The sequence below is a fragment of the Budorcas taxicolor genome, chromosome 14 (assembly GCF_023091745.1).
Source record: "Budorcas taxicolor isolate Tak-1 chromosome 14, Takin1.1, whole genome shotgun sequence".
NCBI classification, from domain to species: domain Eukaryota; kingdom Metazoa; phylum Chordata; class Mammalia; order Artiodactyla; family Bovidae; genus Budorcas; species Budorcas taxicolor.
This window is the reverse complement of record NC_068923.1, coordinates 88,534,343-88,552,032: the sequence shown is the minus strand read 5'-3', so window position 1 is coordinate 88,552,032 and position 17,690 is coordinate 88,534,343. Positions and strand designations below refer to the sequence as shown.

Here is a 17,690-nt window from a genome sequence, read left to right as displayed (position 1 = left end):
AGCAAATCTTAAGTAAATTTCTCACTTGAGAAAAAGGAAAGTAGTCACTATATATCCCAGCAACGGAGCTGACTAGAAATATGACAGGGAGAAGAAAATTCCACTGAAGGTGAGATGATTAAATAATTATTGGTATTTAGAGGCCTTTCCTTTTACAATGAGAACTTTGCATGAACCCCTCATGTTTTCTTGCCTGGTTGTAGGTGGTGACTCTTCGTGAGTATTTTGTTATGTGACTTGGTAACATCCTAAAATGGAGAAAATAGGTTTCCTTTGAGCAATATAATTTAACTAAAAGTTAAAACCTTTATTTTTGTTTAAATTTATTTTTTAATTGGAGGAAGATTGCCTTACAGTGTTGTGTGGGTTTCTGCTGTAGAACAATAGGAATCAGCCATAGTTTTCCATGTATCTCTTCCCTCTTAAGCCTCCTTCCTCTCCCCTCACCCACCCCTCTAGGTCATCACAGAGGGCCAGGCTGGGCTCCCTGTGTTATGTAGCAACTTCCCACCAGCTCTCTATTGTACCCTTGATAGTGTTTATATGTCTACACTACTTTTTCCATTTGTCTCACCCTCTCCTCCCTCCACTGAATCCATAAGTCCATTCTCTCCATCTGCATCTCCACCCTCTCCTTGCAAATAGGTTCATCGATACCATCTTTCTAGATTCTGTGTGTATGTATTAATACACAATATTTGTTTTTCTGACTTACTTTACTGGGTTTAACAGGCTCTAGGTTCATGCAACTCACTGTAACAGACTCAGATTTGTTCCTTTTTATGCTTGAGCAATATACATATTGCCATACATCTTTATCCATTCATCTGTCAATAGTCATCTAGTTTGCATCCATGTCCTAGCTATTGTAAATAGCTCTGCAACGAACATTAGGGTACATGTGTCTTTTAGAATTGTGGTTTTCTCAGAGCATATGCCTAGTAGCGGGATTGCTGGGTCATATGGTATCTATTCCTAGTTTTTTAAGGAATCTACATACCCTTCTCCATGATAGCTATATCAGTTTACATTTCCACCAACAGTGTAGCAGAGTTTCCTTTTCTCCACACCCTCTCCAGCATTTATTGTTTGTAGATTTTTTGATGACGGCCATTCTGACTGGTGTGAGTTGATACATCATTGTAGTTTTCATTTTCTAACAATTAGTAATATTCAATATCTTTTCATGTGTTTGTTGACCACCTGTACATGTTCTTTGGGGAAAAGTCTGTTTAGCTCTTCTGCCCATTTTTTTGACTGGGCTGTTTGTTTTTCTAATTAATATTGAACCATATAAGCTGCTATATCCTTTGTCTCACTTGCAATTATGTTCTCCTATTCTGTTATGGGACTTCCCTGGTGGCTCAGACGGCAAAGCATCTGACTATAGTGCGGGAGACCTGGGTTCAATCCCTGGGTCGGGAAGATCCCCTGGAGAAGGAAATGGCAACCCACTCCAGTATTCTTGCCTGGAAAATCCCATGGACAGAGGAGCCTGGTGGGCTACAGTCCATGGGGTCACAAAGAGTCATTCTGTTATCTTTTAATCTTGTTTATTATTTCATTTGCTGTGCAAAGACATTTAAGTTTAATTGGGTCTCATTTTTTTATTTCTGTTTTTATTTCCACTACTCTAGTAGATGAGTCAAAGAGGATCTTGCTGTGATTTATTTCAAAGTGTGCACTGGCCTATGTTTTGCTCTAAGAGCTTTATTGTTTCTGGCTTTACATTTAAGTCTATAATCCATTTTGAGTTTATTTTTGTGAGTGATGTGAGGAAATGTTCTACCTTCATTCTTTTAAATGTTCAGTTCAGTTCAGTTGCTAAGTCGTGTCCAGCTCTTTGTGACCCCATGAACCACAGCATGCCAGGCCTCCTGTCCATCACCAACTCCTGAAGTTTACTCAAACTTATGTCCATGAGTCAGTGATGCCATCTAACCATCTCATCCTCTGTTGTACCCTTCTCCTCCCACCTTCATTCTTTCCCAGGATCAGGGTCTTTTCAAATGTGTCAGCTCTTCGCATCAGGTGGCCAAAGCATTGGAGTTTCAGCTTCAGCATCAGTCCTTCCAATGAATATTCAGGACTGATTTCCTTTAGGATGGACTGATTGGATCTCTTTGCTGTCCAAGGGACTCTCAAGAGTCTTCTCCAACAAGGCAGTTCAAAAGCATCAATTCTTTGGCATTCAGCTTTCTTTATGGTCCAACTCTCACATCCATATATGCCTAATGGAAAAACCAAAGCTTTGACTGGATGGACCTTTGTTGGCAAAGTAATGTCTCTGGTTTTTAATATGTTGTCTAGGTTGGTCCAAACTTTTCTTCCAAGGAACAACCATCTTTTAATTTCACAGCTTCATTCACCATCTGCAGTGATTTTGGAGCCCAAGAAAATAAACTCTGTCACTGTTTCCATTGTTTCCCCATCTATTTGCCATGAAGTGATGGGATCAGATGCCATGATCTTAGTCTTCTGAATGTAGCTGTACAGTTTTCCCAGTACCACTTATTGAGGAGACTGTCTTTTCGCCATTGTATATTTTTGCCTCCTTTGTCAAAGGTAAGGTGCCCATAGGTGAATGGATGTAGCTCTACTTTGTTGCATTGGTCTATATTTCTGTTTTTATGCCAGTACCATACTGTCTTGACAACTGTCTCTTTGTAGTATGGCCTGAGGTCAGGAAGGTTGATTCTTCCAGCTCCACTCTTCTTTCTCAAGATCGCTTTGGCTCTTCAGGGTCTTTTGTGTTTCCATTTGTTCTAGTGCTTTTTGAATGGTGGAAAATACCATTGGTATTTTGATACAGATTGCATTGAATCTGTAGATTGTTTTGAGTAGTATAGTCATTTTCACAATAGTGATTCTTTCAATCCAGGAGTATGATATACCTCTTCATCTGTTTGTGTCATCTTTGATTTCTTTCATCAGTGTCAAATAGATTTCTGCATACAGGTCTTTTCTCTCTTTAGGCGGGTTTATTCCTAGGTATTTTATTCTTTTGCTCCAATGGTGAATAGGATTGTTTCACTAATTTCTCTTTCTGAGTTTTCATTGTTCATGAATAGGAATGCAAGGGATTTCTGTCTATTAATTTTATATCCTGCAGATTTACTATATTTATTGATTTGGGCTAGTAATTTCTTGGTGGCATCTTTAGGGTTTCCTGTGCATAGAATCATGTCATTAGCAAATAAGGGTTTTATTTCTTCTTTTCAGTCTGGATTCCTTTTATTTCTTTTTCTCCTGTGATTTCTGTGGCTAGGACTTCCAAAACTATATTAAATGAAAGTGGCGAGAGTGGGTACCCTTGTCTTGCTCCTGATCTTGGAGGAAATGCTTCCAGGTTTTCACCATTGAGAATGTTTGCTATGGGTTTGTCATAGATGGCCTTTATTATGTTAAGGTAGGTTCCTTCTGTGCCTGCTTTCTGAAGAAATAGGTGTTGAATTTTGTCAAAAGCTTTCTCTGCATCTATTGAGATGATCGTATATTTATCTTTCATTTTATTAATATAGTTTAACACAATGATTGATTTGTATATATTAAAGAACCCTTATATCCCAGGGATAAACTCCACTTGCTCAATTCCTTTAATGTGTTGCTGGGTTCTGTTTGCTAGAATTTAGTTAAGGATTTTTGCATCTTTGTTCATCAGTGATATGGTCTGTGATTTTCTTTTTTTGTGTATAGTTTCTTTGTCTGGTTTTGGTATCAGGAGGATAGTGGCCTCCTAGAATGGGTTTGGGAGTTTTCTTTCCTCTGCAATTTTCTGGAAGAGTTTGAGCAGTATAGGTGTTACCTCTTCTCTAAACATTTAGAATTCACCTGTGAAGCCATCTGGTCTCAAGCTTTTATTTTTTGGAAGGTTTTTGATCACAGATTTGATTTCATTGCCTGTGATTGGTATGTTCATATTTTCCATTTCTTCCTGTTTCAGTCTTGGAGGGTTGTACTTTTCTAAGAATTTACCCATTTCTTACAGATTGTCCATTTTATTGGCATATAGTTGATTGTAATAGTCTTTTATGATCCTTTATATTTCTGCATTGTCTATTGTAACATCTCCTTTTCATTTCTAATTTCATTGATACAACTCTTCTCTCCCTTTTCTTCTTGATGGGTCTGGCTAATGGTTTGTCAATTTTATCTTCTCAACGAACCAGCTTTAAGTTTTATTGATCTTTGCTATTGTCTCCTTCATTTATTTTTTTTATTTATAACCAGTCTGATCTTTATGATTTATTTCCTTCTACTAAGTTTGTTTTGTTGTTCTTTTTCTAGTTGCTTTAGGTGTAAGGTTAGTTTGTTTGTCTGATGTTTTTCTTGTTTCTCTAGGTAGGCTTGTATTGCTGTAAACTTGCCTCTGAGCATTGCTTTTACTGTATCCAATATGTTTTGAATTGTGTTCATCATCCTATTTCTGACATAGACTATGGTTTAATAAATAATAGTGTATTATTATTATTGGGATTCCCTTGTGACTCAACTGAGAAAGAATCTTCCTGCAATGAAGGAGACCTGGGTTTGATCCCTGGGTTGAGAAGATCTCTGGAGAAGGGAAAATCTACCCACTCCAGTATTCTGGCCTGGAGAATTCCATGAACTGTATAGTCCATGGGGTCACAAAGAGTTGGCTATGACTGAGCGACTTTCATTTTCATCATTACTCTTAATGTAATTGAATTAGATAAAGAAAAAAATATTAAGAATACTGATTCATACTGCAGGATAATTAACTCTCTTCCAACTTTTATCATGACTGTTAGGCTGGAGTCAATCCATATCCTAAACACTTCCTAAAAGTTTTCCACCAAATTAAATCCTACTGGAAGCATCATTTCTCAAGTGATGCATTCAGCTGGTCTTCAGCAGCAGTGAGTTTACTCATTGTGTCAGGAACGAGGTATTTTCATTTCCATTCCCACTGGAGAATCTCTGCTTCTTGAGTAACATTTTCAGAAGCTATAATCTTGGGAGGAGAAGCTTATATACATTACAGAGACAATTCTGTTTTTCCCTATCCTCTACTTCCTTGCCTCCAAATCATGTCACAGATCTTCCTTCCTGTGTTCCCATTTGTTTTGAGACAGGTTCCTAGCATGTACTACTTCAGTTTAGTAGTTAGCTCATTAGGAATTTGCTTTTTATTCATTGGTTAGACCATATGGAAGCTTAATCAGTTTTCTAACAGGGATATTTGGCTAACCCATGATCTTGAAACTCACATTTGTCCTTGTTTGCTATGGTTATTCTGTATTGCTATCATTGCTAGTTAATGTGTGCTTTCTGTCTGCAATTTAGTTTTGCTATTTCTAGTTATCTATATATCTAGTTGGAGAAGGCAATGGCAACCCACTCCAGTACTCTTACCTGGATAATCCCATGGACAGAGGAGCCTGGTAGGCTGTAGTCCATGGGGTCATGAAGAGTCAGACACTTACTGAGCGACTTCATTTTCACTTTTCACTTTCATGCATGGGAGAAGGAAATGGCAGCCCACTCCAGTGTTCTTGCCTGAAGAATCCCAGGGATGGTGGAGCCTGGTGGGCTGCCATCTGTGGGGTCGCACAGAGTTGGACACGACTGAAGCGACTTAGCAGTATATATCTAGTTACAGCTATCACAATCTGCAAAATTCCATTTCACTACTTACAAAACATAATTATATATCTCAATGCTATAGACTCTCTTGTATGCCTGCCAGCATGCATCAGCCCTGTCGTGCAGTCGCATCCAACTCTTTGCAACCCCATGGACTACAGCACACCAAGCCTCCCTGTCCATCACCACTCCCGGAGCTTGCTCAAACTCATGTCCATCGAGTCAGTGATGCATCCAACCATCTCATCCTCTGTCAATTCCTTCTCCTCCTGCCTTCAAACTTTCCCAGCATCAGGATCTTTTCCAATGAGTCAGTTTTTCGCATCAGGTGGCCAGAGTGTTGGAAATTCAGCCTCAGCATCAGTCCTTCCAACGAGTATTCAAGACTGGTTTCCTTTAGGATGGACTGGTTTGATAACCAGATGTATAGGATAGTCTTACACATCCATATTAAGAAGAAAGTGCACAGTTAGAGAAAGAAGATAAAGAATAAGGGGAATTGTAAGTGCAGTTTGAAATAATGAAAATTATGATACAAAAGCACAGAGTTTGATATGAGGCAATTGTAGGCTTGAATCCTGACCCTGCTGTTTACTAGTCATTTGACCTTGGACATGTTCCATAATTTTTCTAAAGCTCTTTTTCTGCATTTGTAAAATAGATTTAGAGGTAGTCAAAGTATTATTAATATCCTCCTCTTACTACTCTTCTGAAGATTAAGTAAGATGATTGATGAAACTGATTTCCAAAATAAAGGGCTCAATGCATTTTTGTTATAACTATTACACAATAGTAAGTGAAGTCGCTCAGTTATGTCCGACCCTTTGCAACCCCATGGACTGTAGCCTACCAGGCTCCTCTGTCCATGGGATTTTCCAGGCAATAGTACTAGAGTGGATTGCCACTTCCTTCTCCAGGGGCTCTTCCCGACCCAGGGATCAGATGGTAAAGCCTCTGTCTACAATGCAGGAGACCTGAGTTCGATCCCTGGGTTGGGAAGATCCCCTGGAGAAGGAAATGGCAATCCACTCCAGTACAACTGCCTGGAAAATCTCATGCACAGAGGAGCCTGGTCAGCTACAGTCCATGGGGTCGCAAAGGATCAGACACGACTGAGCAACCTCACTTAGTAGTATTTGCAGTCAAAATATAAAGAAAGTAGGTTGAAATGCTTAGATTATAAATGGATAGAATAACTTAGGGAAGGCATTCTCTGTGTTTATAAGGAGCTGCTAAGAAAATAGAGTCAAAATTCACAAAGTATTTTTTTGTGTGTGTGTGTCAATGAATAAACCTCATGACTAAATAAATTCATCTAAGGGCAAACCATTCAATATCACAGTAATCCAAGTTGATGCCCTAACCAGTAACGCTGAAGAAGCTGAAGTTGAACGGTTCTATGAAGACCTACAAGACCTTTTAGAACTAACACCCAAAAAAGATGTCCTTTTCATTATAGGGGACTGGAAGGCAAAAGAAGGAAGTGAAGAAACATCTGGAGTAACAGGCAAATTGGGCCTTGGAATATGGAATGAAGCAGGGCAAAGACTAATAGAGTTTTGCCAAGAAAATACACTGATCATAGAAAACACCGTCTTCCAACAACACAAGAGAAGACTCTACACATGGACATCACCAAATGGTCAACACTGAAATCAGATTGATTATATTCTTTGCAGCCAAAGATGGAGACGCTCTATACAGTCAGCAAAAACAAGACTGGGAGCTGACTGTGGCTCAGATCATGAACTCCTTATTGCCAAATTCAGACTTCAATTGAAGAAAGTACGGAAAACCACTAGACCATTCAGGTATGACCTAAATCAAATCCCTTATGATTATACAGTGGAAGAGAGAAATAGATTTAAGGGAATAGATCTGATAGATAGAGTGCCTGATGAACTATGGACTGAGGTTCATGACATTGTACAGGAGACAGGGATCAAGACCATCACCATGAAAAAGAAAGGCAAAAAAGCAAAATGGCTGTCTGAGGAGGCCTTAAAAATAGCTGTGAAAGAAGAGAAGCAAAAAGCAAAGGAAAAAGGAAAGATAAATGCAGAGTTCCAAAGAATAGCAAGAAGAGATAAGAAAGCCTTCCTCAGTGATCAATGCAAAGAAATAGAGGAAAAGAACAGAATGGGAAAGACTAGAGGTCTCTTCAAGAAAATTAGAGATACCAAGGGAACATTTCATGCAAAGATGGGCTCTATAAAGGACAGAAATGGTATGTACCTAACAGAAGCAGAAGATATTAAGAAGAAGTTGCAAGAATACACAGAAGAACTGTACAAAAAGATCTTTACAACCAAGATAATCATGATGGTGTGATCATTCACCTAGAGCCAGACATCCTGGAATGTGAAGTCAAGTGGACCTTAGAAAGCATCACTACCAAGAAAGCTAGTGGAGGTGATGGAATTCCAGTAGAGCTATTTCAAATCCTGAAAGATGATGCTGTGAAAGTACTGCACTCAATATGCCAGCAAATTTGGAACACTCAGCAGTGGCCACAGGACTGGAAAATGTCAGTTTTCATTCCAATCCTAAAGAAAGGCAATGCTAAAGATTGCTCAAACTACTGAACAATTGCACTCATCTCACACGTTAGTAAAGTAATGCTCAAAATTCTCCAAGCCAGGCTTCAGCAATATGTGAAACGTGAATTTCCAGATGTTCAAGCTGGTTTTAGAAAAAGCACAGGACCCAGAGATCAAATTGCCAACATCCGCTGGATCATGGAAAAAGCAAGAGAGTTCCAGAAAAACATCTATTTCTGCTTTATTGACTATGCCAAAGCCTTTGACTGTGTGGATCACAATAAACTGTGAAAAATTCTGAAAGAGATGGGAATACTAGACCATCTGACCTGCTTCTTGATAAACCTATATGCAGGTCAGGAAGCAACAGATAGGACTGGACATGGAACAACAGACTGGTTCCATATAGGAAAAGGAGTACGTCAAGGCTGTATATTGTCACCCTGCTTATTTAACTTCTATGCAGAGTACATCATGAGAAACGCTGGCCTGGAAGAAGCACAAGCTGGAATCAAGATTGCCGGGAGAAATATCAATAACCTCAGATATGCAGATGACACCACCCTTATGGCAGAAAGTGAAGAAGAACTAAAAAGCCTCTTGATGAAAGTGAAAGAGGAGAGTGAAACAGTTGGCTTAAAGCTCAACATTCAGAAAACAAAGATCATGGCATCTGGTCCCATCAGTTCATGGGAAATAGATGGGGAAACAGTGGAAACAGTGTCAGACTTTATTTTTTTGGGCTCCAAAATCACTGCAGATGGTGACTGCAGCCATGAAATTAAAAGACGCTTACTCCTTGGAAGAAAAGTCATGACCAACCTAGATAGTATATTCAAAAGCAGAGACATTACTTTGCCGACTAAGTTCCATCTAGTCAAAGCTATGGTTTTTCCTGTGGTGATGTATGGATATGAGAATTGGACTGTGAAGGCTGAGCGCCGAAGAATTGATGCGTTTGAGCTGTGGTGTTGGAGAAGACTCTTGAGGGTCCCTTGGACTGCAAGGAGATCCAACCAGTCCATTCTGAAGGAGATCAGCCCTGGGATTTCTTTGGAAGGACTGATGCTAAAGCTGAAGCTCCAGTACTTTGGCCACCACATGCAAAGAGCTGACTCATTGGAAAAGACTCTGATGATGGGAGAGATTGGGGGCAGGAGGAGAAGGGGACGACCGAGGATGAGATGGCTGGATGGCATCATTGACTCGATGGACGTGAGTCTTTGTGAACTCCGGGAGATGGCGATGGACAGGGAGGCCTGGCTTGCTGCGATTCATGGGGTTGCAAAGAGTCGGACATGACTGAGCGACTGAACTGAACTGAAACATATTTTGAGCAAGTTAATCAGTTGATGATCATTGAATCCTGAGTTTTCAGTCTCCCAACTGCTAAATAGTTCTAATCTGTGTTATCAGCAGATTGTGTCTTTCTTATACCTGAGGGTAATTGAGCCATGAGGATCTTACTTAGTCTCCAAAACATTTCAAGTTTCATCAGATATTTGGATGAATTTGGGGGGACTTTGGAAGCAGTGATAAAAGGTTGCTCCCACTGGAGAAATAATACATCATTTTAATATGATAGTTGAATAGCAATTTCATCTCTAGATCCAGAATAAAGCTCAACCAATATTTTCAAATGGTAATTTATTCCAAATAATTTTAAGCTATAGGGCAAGCAGAATATTGGGATATCCTGAAGACTAAAACAAAGTCATGTTTAATAAGCATAAAGAATTTGTCTTTCAGAATATTTAATTTCCAGATCTCCAGATTTCTGAAAGTGCAAGTTGCCTAATCTTCTAGGTATGCTGTTCTCTAAGCTGGTTGTCTTCCTTTTTATTGCCTCTCCATATCAAAATACTTGTCAGGGATGCATTCTTCATCCAGACTTCTGATCCCCTCCGACTCTTATTCATTTAGGGGTTATCTTGGATGATTTTCTGCTATCTTAGACGTTGGTCTTTCTGAACCCCTATCTCAACTCCCCAGGTTAAGGTGACTTCCTTGAGGTTGGGGAGTTTATATTTCTCTGATGCCTAGTATTCCATAAACTTTTAAGATGTTCAATAAAAATGAATCAAATTTAACTTGTATGTACTGCTGCTGTTTTTATGGACTGCATTTATTTTATCTAAATTTAAAATATGTGCCGTATTTTGTTCTTGAAATGTAAATATTAGATTATTTAAAAGTTAAAAACCAAAAATTCAGTCAAAAAAGATGGGAACTTAACATACAATTATTTCTCCAGTCGTTTAAAAATTCAAGATAAATAGCTTGTGATGGATTTAAAACATGAAGGTATTTCTTATCATGTAGTGACCTTCTATTTTCACAGTTAAAATATGTGGTATAACTAAAAACTAACCTTAAATCACAGAAAACAAACTATTGTTTGAAAATAAATTAGAAAAAGTAAAAATTATGCAGCCTATATGGTATTTTTAATTATGATAGTATGATGACACATTTATAGGAGATTAACTTGGGAAATACAGAACAAAGTAACATACATTTTTGCTATATATTATAATTACTTTTAGTAGATAAATTAATATTTTTAGAGTTTCAATATCAAACTCTCAAATATTAGTAATACTGTGTCATATCCTATTTTTTTTTTTTTTAACAGCACAGTATTTCTTTATATCCTCAGAACTGGATTAGAAGTTTCAGACCTCTTTCAATTAGTTTTTTAAATGACTAAGATAATAAGCTTTCTAGATTTTAGCAGTAATACTAGATGCCATAATGAATGGAAATATATCAAAATTCTGAGTAAATATAAATTAGAAATCTAGCATTCTATTCATACTTGTACAGACCAGTGGAACCACATGTGATACATTTTTGTTATGCAAAAATATATGCTAACTAAAAAGTATGTTATTTTAAATATATTAAAAGTTTTTCTACTACATGAGGAAAAAACAACAAAAATGAGAAAGAGAACTTGGAAAACATTAACTAAATTAAATGACAGCGTGGAAAATGAAATTTAAAAGAGTGAGACAAACTAGATAAGAATAAAGATCATTATATAGTCCAGTCATTTTTAAACCTGGCTGCTCATTAGAACCAACCTGGGGTGTTGGAGAAAAAAACAATACTTGAGCGTTTGCATTTTTCAAAAAATTCCAAGATAATTGTTATACGCATCTGGATTTTGAAAAATGATTACCGATTTTTCTATTAAATGTTAGCTTTAGTGATATAGAATTCTATCATTTTCTACTGACAAATCATGATACAATGGTATTAAAATGAGTAATAGTTACTTAGCCACAGTAGAAAAATACATTTTATCAGTTTTCACAATCAATAGACAAAAAATAAAAGACAATTACATTTGCAAGTCATATTGGAAACATGATTAACCTAACAATGTAAAATAATTACATAGAATTTGGGAGGTTAGGTAGAGTGATGTTTTAGGGAAAAGTACATACATGCACATGTTTTCATGCATCCAACCAGTCTTTGTCTTTTGGTTGGTGCATTTAATCAATTTTCATTTAGGTGATTATTGATATGAATGATCTTATTTCCATTTCTTAAAAGTTTTGAGTTTATTTTTCGTTGGTTTTTTCCTTCTTTTGTGCTTACTATCTAGAGAAGTTCCTTTAGCAATTGTTGCAAAGCTGGTTTGATGACGCTGAATTCTATTAACTTTTGCTTGCCTGCAAAGCTTTTGGTTTTCTCTATCAAATCGGAATAAAAGTCCTTCTTGGTAAAGTATTCCTGGTTGTAATTTCTTCCTTCTCATCACTTTAAATATATCATGCCATTTCCTTTTGGCTTGTAGACTTTCCATTGAGAGATCAACTAATAACTTTATGAGAGTTCCCTTGTATATTATTTGTCTATTTTCTCTTGTTGCTTTTACTATTTTAACTGCATTTTGTTATTGTTGTTCAGTCACTAAGTCATGTCCAACTCTTTGTGACCCTATGGACTGCAGTGTCCCAGGCTTCCCTGTCCTTCACTATTTCCTGGAGTTTCCTCAAACTCATGTCCATTAACTAGGTGATGCTATCGAACCATCTGGTCCTCTGTCACCCCCTTCTCCTCTTGCCTTCAATCTTTCCCAGCAGCAGGGTCTTTTCCAGTAAGGCAGGTCTTTGCATCAGGTTGCCAAAGGATTGGACCTTCAGCTTTAGCATCAGTCCTTCCAGTGAATATTCAGGGTTGATTTCCTTTAGGATGGACTAGTTTGATCTCCTTGCAGTCCAAGTGACTCTCAAGAGTTCTCCTACAGACCTTTGTCAAGAAAGTGATGACTCTGGAGTTTAATACACTGTCTAGGTTTGTCATAGTTTTTCTATCAAGGAGCAAGTGTCTTTTAATTTCATGGCTGCAGTCATCATCCCTAGTGATTTTGGAGCCCTAGGAAATAAAACCTGTCACTGTTTCCACTTTCCCCCCTTTGATTTGCCATAAAATAATGGGACCAGATGCTGTGATCTTAGTTTTTTGATGAGTTTCAAGCCAGCTTTTTCACTCTCCTCTTTCACCCTCATGAAAAGGTTCTTTAATTCCTCTTTTCTTTTTGCCATTAGAGTGGTATCATCTGCATATCCGTGGTTGTTGCTATTTCTCCCAGCAATCTTGATTCCAGCCTGTGATCCAGCCTGACCTTTTGCATGATGTGGCTTCCCTTGTAGCTCAGTCAGTAAAGAATCTGCCTGCAATGCAGGAGACCTGGGTTTGATTCCTGGGTTGGGAAGATTCCTTGGAGAAGGAAATGGCAACCCACTCCAGTATTCTTGCCTGGAGAACCCCATAGATAGAGGACCCTGGGAGGCTACAGTCCATGGCGTTGCAAGAGTCAGACATAACTTAGTGACTAAACCACAACCACCACCTCCACTCTGCATATAAGTTAACTAAGCAGGGTGAAGATATCCAGCCTTAAGGTACTCCTTTCTCAGCTGAACCAGTCCATTGTTCCATGCCCAGTTCTAACTGCTGTTTCTTGACCTGCATATGGGTTTCTCAGGAGACAGGTGAGGTGGGCTTGTATTCCCATCTCTTAAAGAATTTTCCACAGTTTGCTGTGATCCATAGTCAGAGGCTTTAGCGTAGTCAATGAAACAGAAGTAGATGTTTTCTGGAATTCTCTTGCTTTTTCCATGATCTAATGGATGTTGACAATTTGACCTCTGGTTCCTCTGCCTTTTCTAAATCATCTGGAAGTTTTCAGTTCAAGTACTGTTGAAACCTCACTAGAAGGATGTTGAGCATAGCTTTGCTGACATGAAATGAACACAATTGTATGGTAGTTTGAACATTCTTTGGTATTGCCCTTCTTTGCAGTTGAAATAAAAACTGACCTTTTCCAGTCCTGTGGCCACTGCTAGGTTTTCGAAATTTTCTGGCATACAGAGTGAAGCATTTTAACAGCATCTCTTTTTTTCTTCTTTTTTTTTAATTTTTATTTTTACTTTATTTTACTTTTAAGATTTGAAATAGCTCAGATGGAACTCTACCGCCTCCACGCTCTTTGTTAATAGTAATGCTTCCTCAGGCTCACTTGACTTCACAGGATGTGTGGCTCTAGGTGGGTGACCACACCATCATGGCTAACCAGATCATTGGCTTTTTGTACAGTTCTGTGTATTCTTGCCACCTCTTCTTAATCTCTTCTGCTTCTGTTGGGTCCTTGCCATTTTTTGTCCTGCCATTCTTAGAATGCTGCCTTTCTCCCTCAATTGTGTTCACTCTTCCAGACATGGGATGGCATAGCATGTGTCCTTTCATTAGTGAAGAAAACATTTCCACAAAAAGCCTGGGTGGCACAAACCTCCACTCTTATCTCACTGGCAAGACAGGGTCATAGGTCCGTGGTCTGAATGTTTGTATTCTCTCAAAATGCATATGCTGAAATATTAACTCCCAAGGTGATAGTATTACGAAGTAGGGTCTTTAGGTTATAAGAGTAGAGCACTTTGAATGATACTGAGCCTGCAAAAGTGGCTTGGAGAGACCTCTCAACTGTCTTCTATCATATAAGAATTCAAGAATTCTACAACTTAAAAGAAAGCTTTCACTCCCATGCTTGCACCTTGATCTCAGACTTTCAGCTTCCAGAACTATGGGCAATAAATATATCTTTTTTAAAAGCCACACAATCTATGGCACTTTGTAACAGCAGCCTGAATGGACTAAGACAGTCCATCTTTCAACTCAGAATTGATAAGGGTGAGTTTATCACCCTATTAGCTTAGAACAATCAGCTTTCAGCACCATGGGCTTAATTCATAATCCCCAGGCACTTTGAAACCTCATGCCTTAAAGAAACCAGGTTTCTGTCAGCAAGCAAGGCAGGAGTGGGGAAGTGCTGTTGAACAGATGTATAAATTTCTGACACAAAATTCTCAGAAGTTAGTTTGGCATTATGCAAAACCTTTTAATAATTCTGTTGTTGTTTAGTCACTAAGTTGTGTCCGACTCTTTTGCAACTCGATGTACTTCAGCCCACTGGGCTCCTCTGTCCATGCGATTTCCCAGGCAAGGATGCTAAATAGACATAGATACCATATATAGACAAAGTTCTCCATGAAAACAAGACCCTTGAGACCATTAGTGTAATTTCAGTACCTTCATTTTTGTGGTATTGTCTTCCTAATATTTTGAGCATTGAACATGACTGGTGCCTTTGTAATATGAGATTGTTTTTCTTAGGAGCTGAAATGACCACTTCTGTCTAGGTGCAATTTAGCGTTTATTCTTTCCAAATGCTATGGTGCATCTCTACAGCAGATGGCTGTAAATGTGTTCAATCACACAGTTTTTCTAACTGTACTCTGGTCATTTGAAGACCACCATATACAATCAGAAGTTTGGGATATAACCCTTCATGCTCCCATGTGGACTGGTTCCCATCTCTTACATCAAGAACTTCTATACTTATCTGTCTATTATTATACCTCTGAATAAGTTTTCTTTTCAGAAACTATTTTTCAATTGGTGATTTGAAAATAATCCTTGTGGAATCCATTTTGATTAAAACATTTGATGAGCAGATTCATGTATTTCCACATAAATTGATAATAATGTGAGTATATTTTATGGAAGAGCAAATACATAAAGGCATTTAAATTAGATTAAATCCCTGGTGTTCCTCCTGACATTCATTTCTAGTTTTTCTATGCTCTTATAACCAGAGTTATTCATTTTTATGACAGCTATGGTGATGGACAGGGAGGCCTGGCGTGCTGCAATTCATGGGGTCGCAAAGAGTCGAACACGACTGAGCGACTGAACTGAACTGAACTGATGGCTCAATTGTGATTCACGATATACCAGATTTTACAAAGGAAAAAGCTTTTTTTGTGTGTTTTTACTTAAACATGAAACAAAGTATACTTTTTCATTTTATCCAATTCTATGAAATTGATTCACTATTTAATATCAAACAATGATAGTTGACTTTCAATATTTTGTTATTATAATGAGTTTTAACATTATTCAAAATCAATTATGTTTTTATTTCAACTATTATATTTACACAAAGAAAGACAATTTCATAGCTACACTCTGTAAACATCTTATAATCAGAAAAGCAATTAGCTATTTTACCTAGAGAATAAGTTAATAGAAGCACGTAATTTATTCTTTCATTGGTTATTTTAATACTGCTAATTCAACAAACCTTAATTAAGCATCCATGTTGTGTGTGTACCGACTGCTGAGTACTGAAAAAACAATGAGTTCAATATTGTTATTGTTCTCAAATTTGAAGTCTAATATGCAATATTTATAAAACTTTTTTAGGTGTTATGGAGAAACTTAGAGGAACATTTCTTGCCTCTAAAGGGTTTATAATTTGACTGGGGGCTCAATATATGTACACATACAAATTATATGACAACACGAGATAATCTTTATAAGGTGCTAAATAACTGGGACAAAGAAGTTCTACAGAATTTCAGAGGCAGGTGAGACACTATGGGTTCAGTGTCAAATAATGCTTGTTGAAAAAGGGGAATTTGTGATAACTTTTAAAAGACAAGATTTGATTATAAAGTAAGGGAGAGGACACATATTGTGTGTATGTGTGAAGAACCCTATTTTGAGCAGTGATTTAGATATGAAAATACACATATACCTGGCAGCTGTGAAGTTTAGAAGATTCAATGGTAAATGGATAAAGGGCAGAGCTAAAGAAGAAGTAAAGACAAAGTGAAAAGGTAAGACGAAACCAGATGTCCAAGGGCGTCTAAACAATCAGCTGAAAAGCTAAGGCAACAAAGTTTGGATAGTTTTCCTTTTCCCTTACTCCCCAGAGTCACCTTCTAGCCTTCTACTCTTCACGTTCCACCCCAAGGCTAGCTTGTAGGGATTAAATCCAAGGGCTCTTTTGCCCACAGGCCTGCAATTGGATTCAATCCATGGAGACCAGAAAGAGCAGGAGAGCAGAGGTCAGAGTATTTGTTCCCTGATTCCCGCTCTGCAGTGTCACTAGCTGAAGCTCCCACCTGAAGGTCACAGCGCATGTTCAGTGGACCTCTCCACACACACATTTCAGCTAGTCTTCAAGGGTTCCCTCTTCAGGCCTAGGGAGGATGCCTGTGCACTTCTTTCTTAGCCCCTGGATAATACATGCTCACATTTGATCCCCCTATATCCTAATTAGCTTCTTCATTAAATTCTTTTAATATTACTGTGGTATTTCTCCCCTGACTGATAACAAGGTAAATATGGAAGTAATTGTTTCAGAAATATGAATATTATGGCAGGGAATCAGAAATAGATCGGCAAACTAGAACTATGGAGAGAATTAATGAACAGAATTAAGTACCCAGGGGGCAAATTCAGGTAATGAAAATACATGAATACTATTAACGTAGTAATGATGAAAGTTATGGACAATGAGATAATAACAGCATATTAAACATGAATTGAGCAGTCATGAGAATTGCAAGCATATGGAAATTAAAAGGGAATAAGAATTTGCTTAAATAAGGATGTTAACAACTGAAAGATTCTGTGTCATCAGTAAAAACATTTTATCATACATAAAACAAAATAGAGAAAAGATGTCTAAATTAGGGTAGACATTTACTTTATGAATTTTACATGTATTTTATTTATGGAGACATGAGCAGTAGGCACTTTGAGATGTGATTAGTACTACAAATGTAGTCAGAAATGGAGAGTGGTATAGGAATATTACAAATAGTGATGATATCATGTCATTAGTGTTGAGTTCTAAGATATCAGTTCAGTTCAGTTCAGTTGCTCAATCGTGTCCAACTCTTTGTGACTCCATGAATTGCAGCACGCCAGGCCTCCTTGTCCATCACCAACTCCCGGAGTTCACTCAGACTCACGTCCATCGAGTCCGTGATGCCATCCAGCCATCTCGTCCTCTGTCATCCCCTTCTCCTCCTGCCCCCAATCCCTCCCAGCATCAGTCTTTTCCAATGAGTTAACTCTTTGCATGAGGTAGCCAAAGTATTGGAGTTTCAGCTTTAGCATCATTCCTTCCAAAGAACGCCAAGGACAGATCTCCTTTAGAATGGACTGGTTGGATCT

The 17,690-nt window shown here is 38.0% G+C and overlaps 1 protein-coding gene across 1 annotated transcript in view; it reads left to right on the top strand.

Moving 5' to 3' along the window:
- The window catches only part of CNBD1 (cyclic nucleotide binding domain containing 1), a 490,840-nt gene that overhangs the window by 301,554 nt on the left and 171,596 nt on the right, over window positions 1-17,690 (top strand). The window contains exon 8 of the mRNA XM_052651586.1: window positions 5,061-5,072. Within this exon, the coding sequence (XP_052507546.1) occupies window positions 5,061-5,072 (12 nt within the window). The remainder of the gene's footprint in view (window positions 1-5,060; window positions 5,073-17,690) is intronic.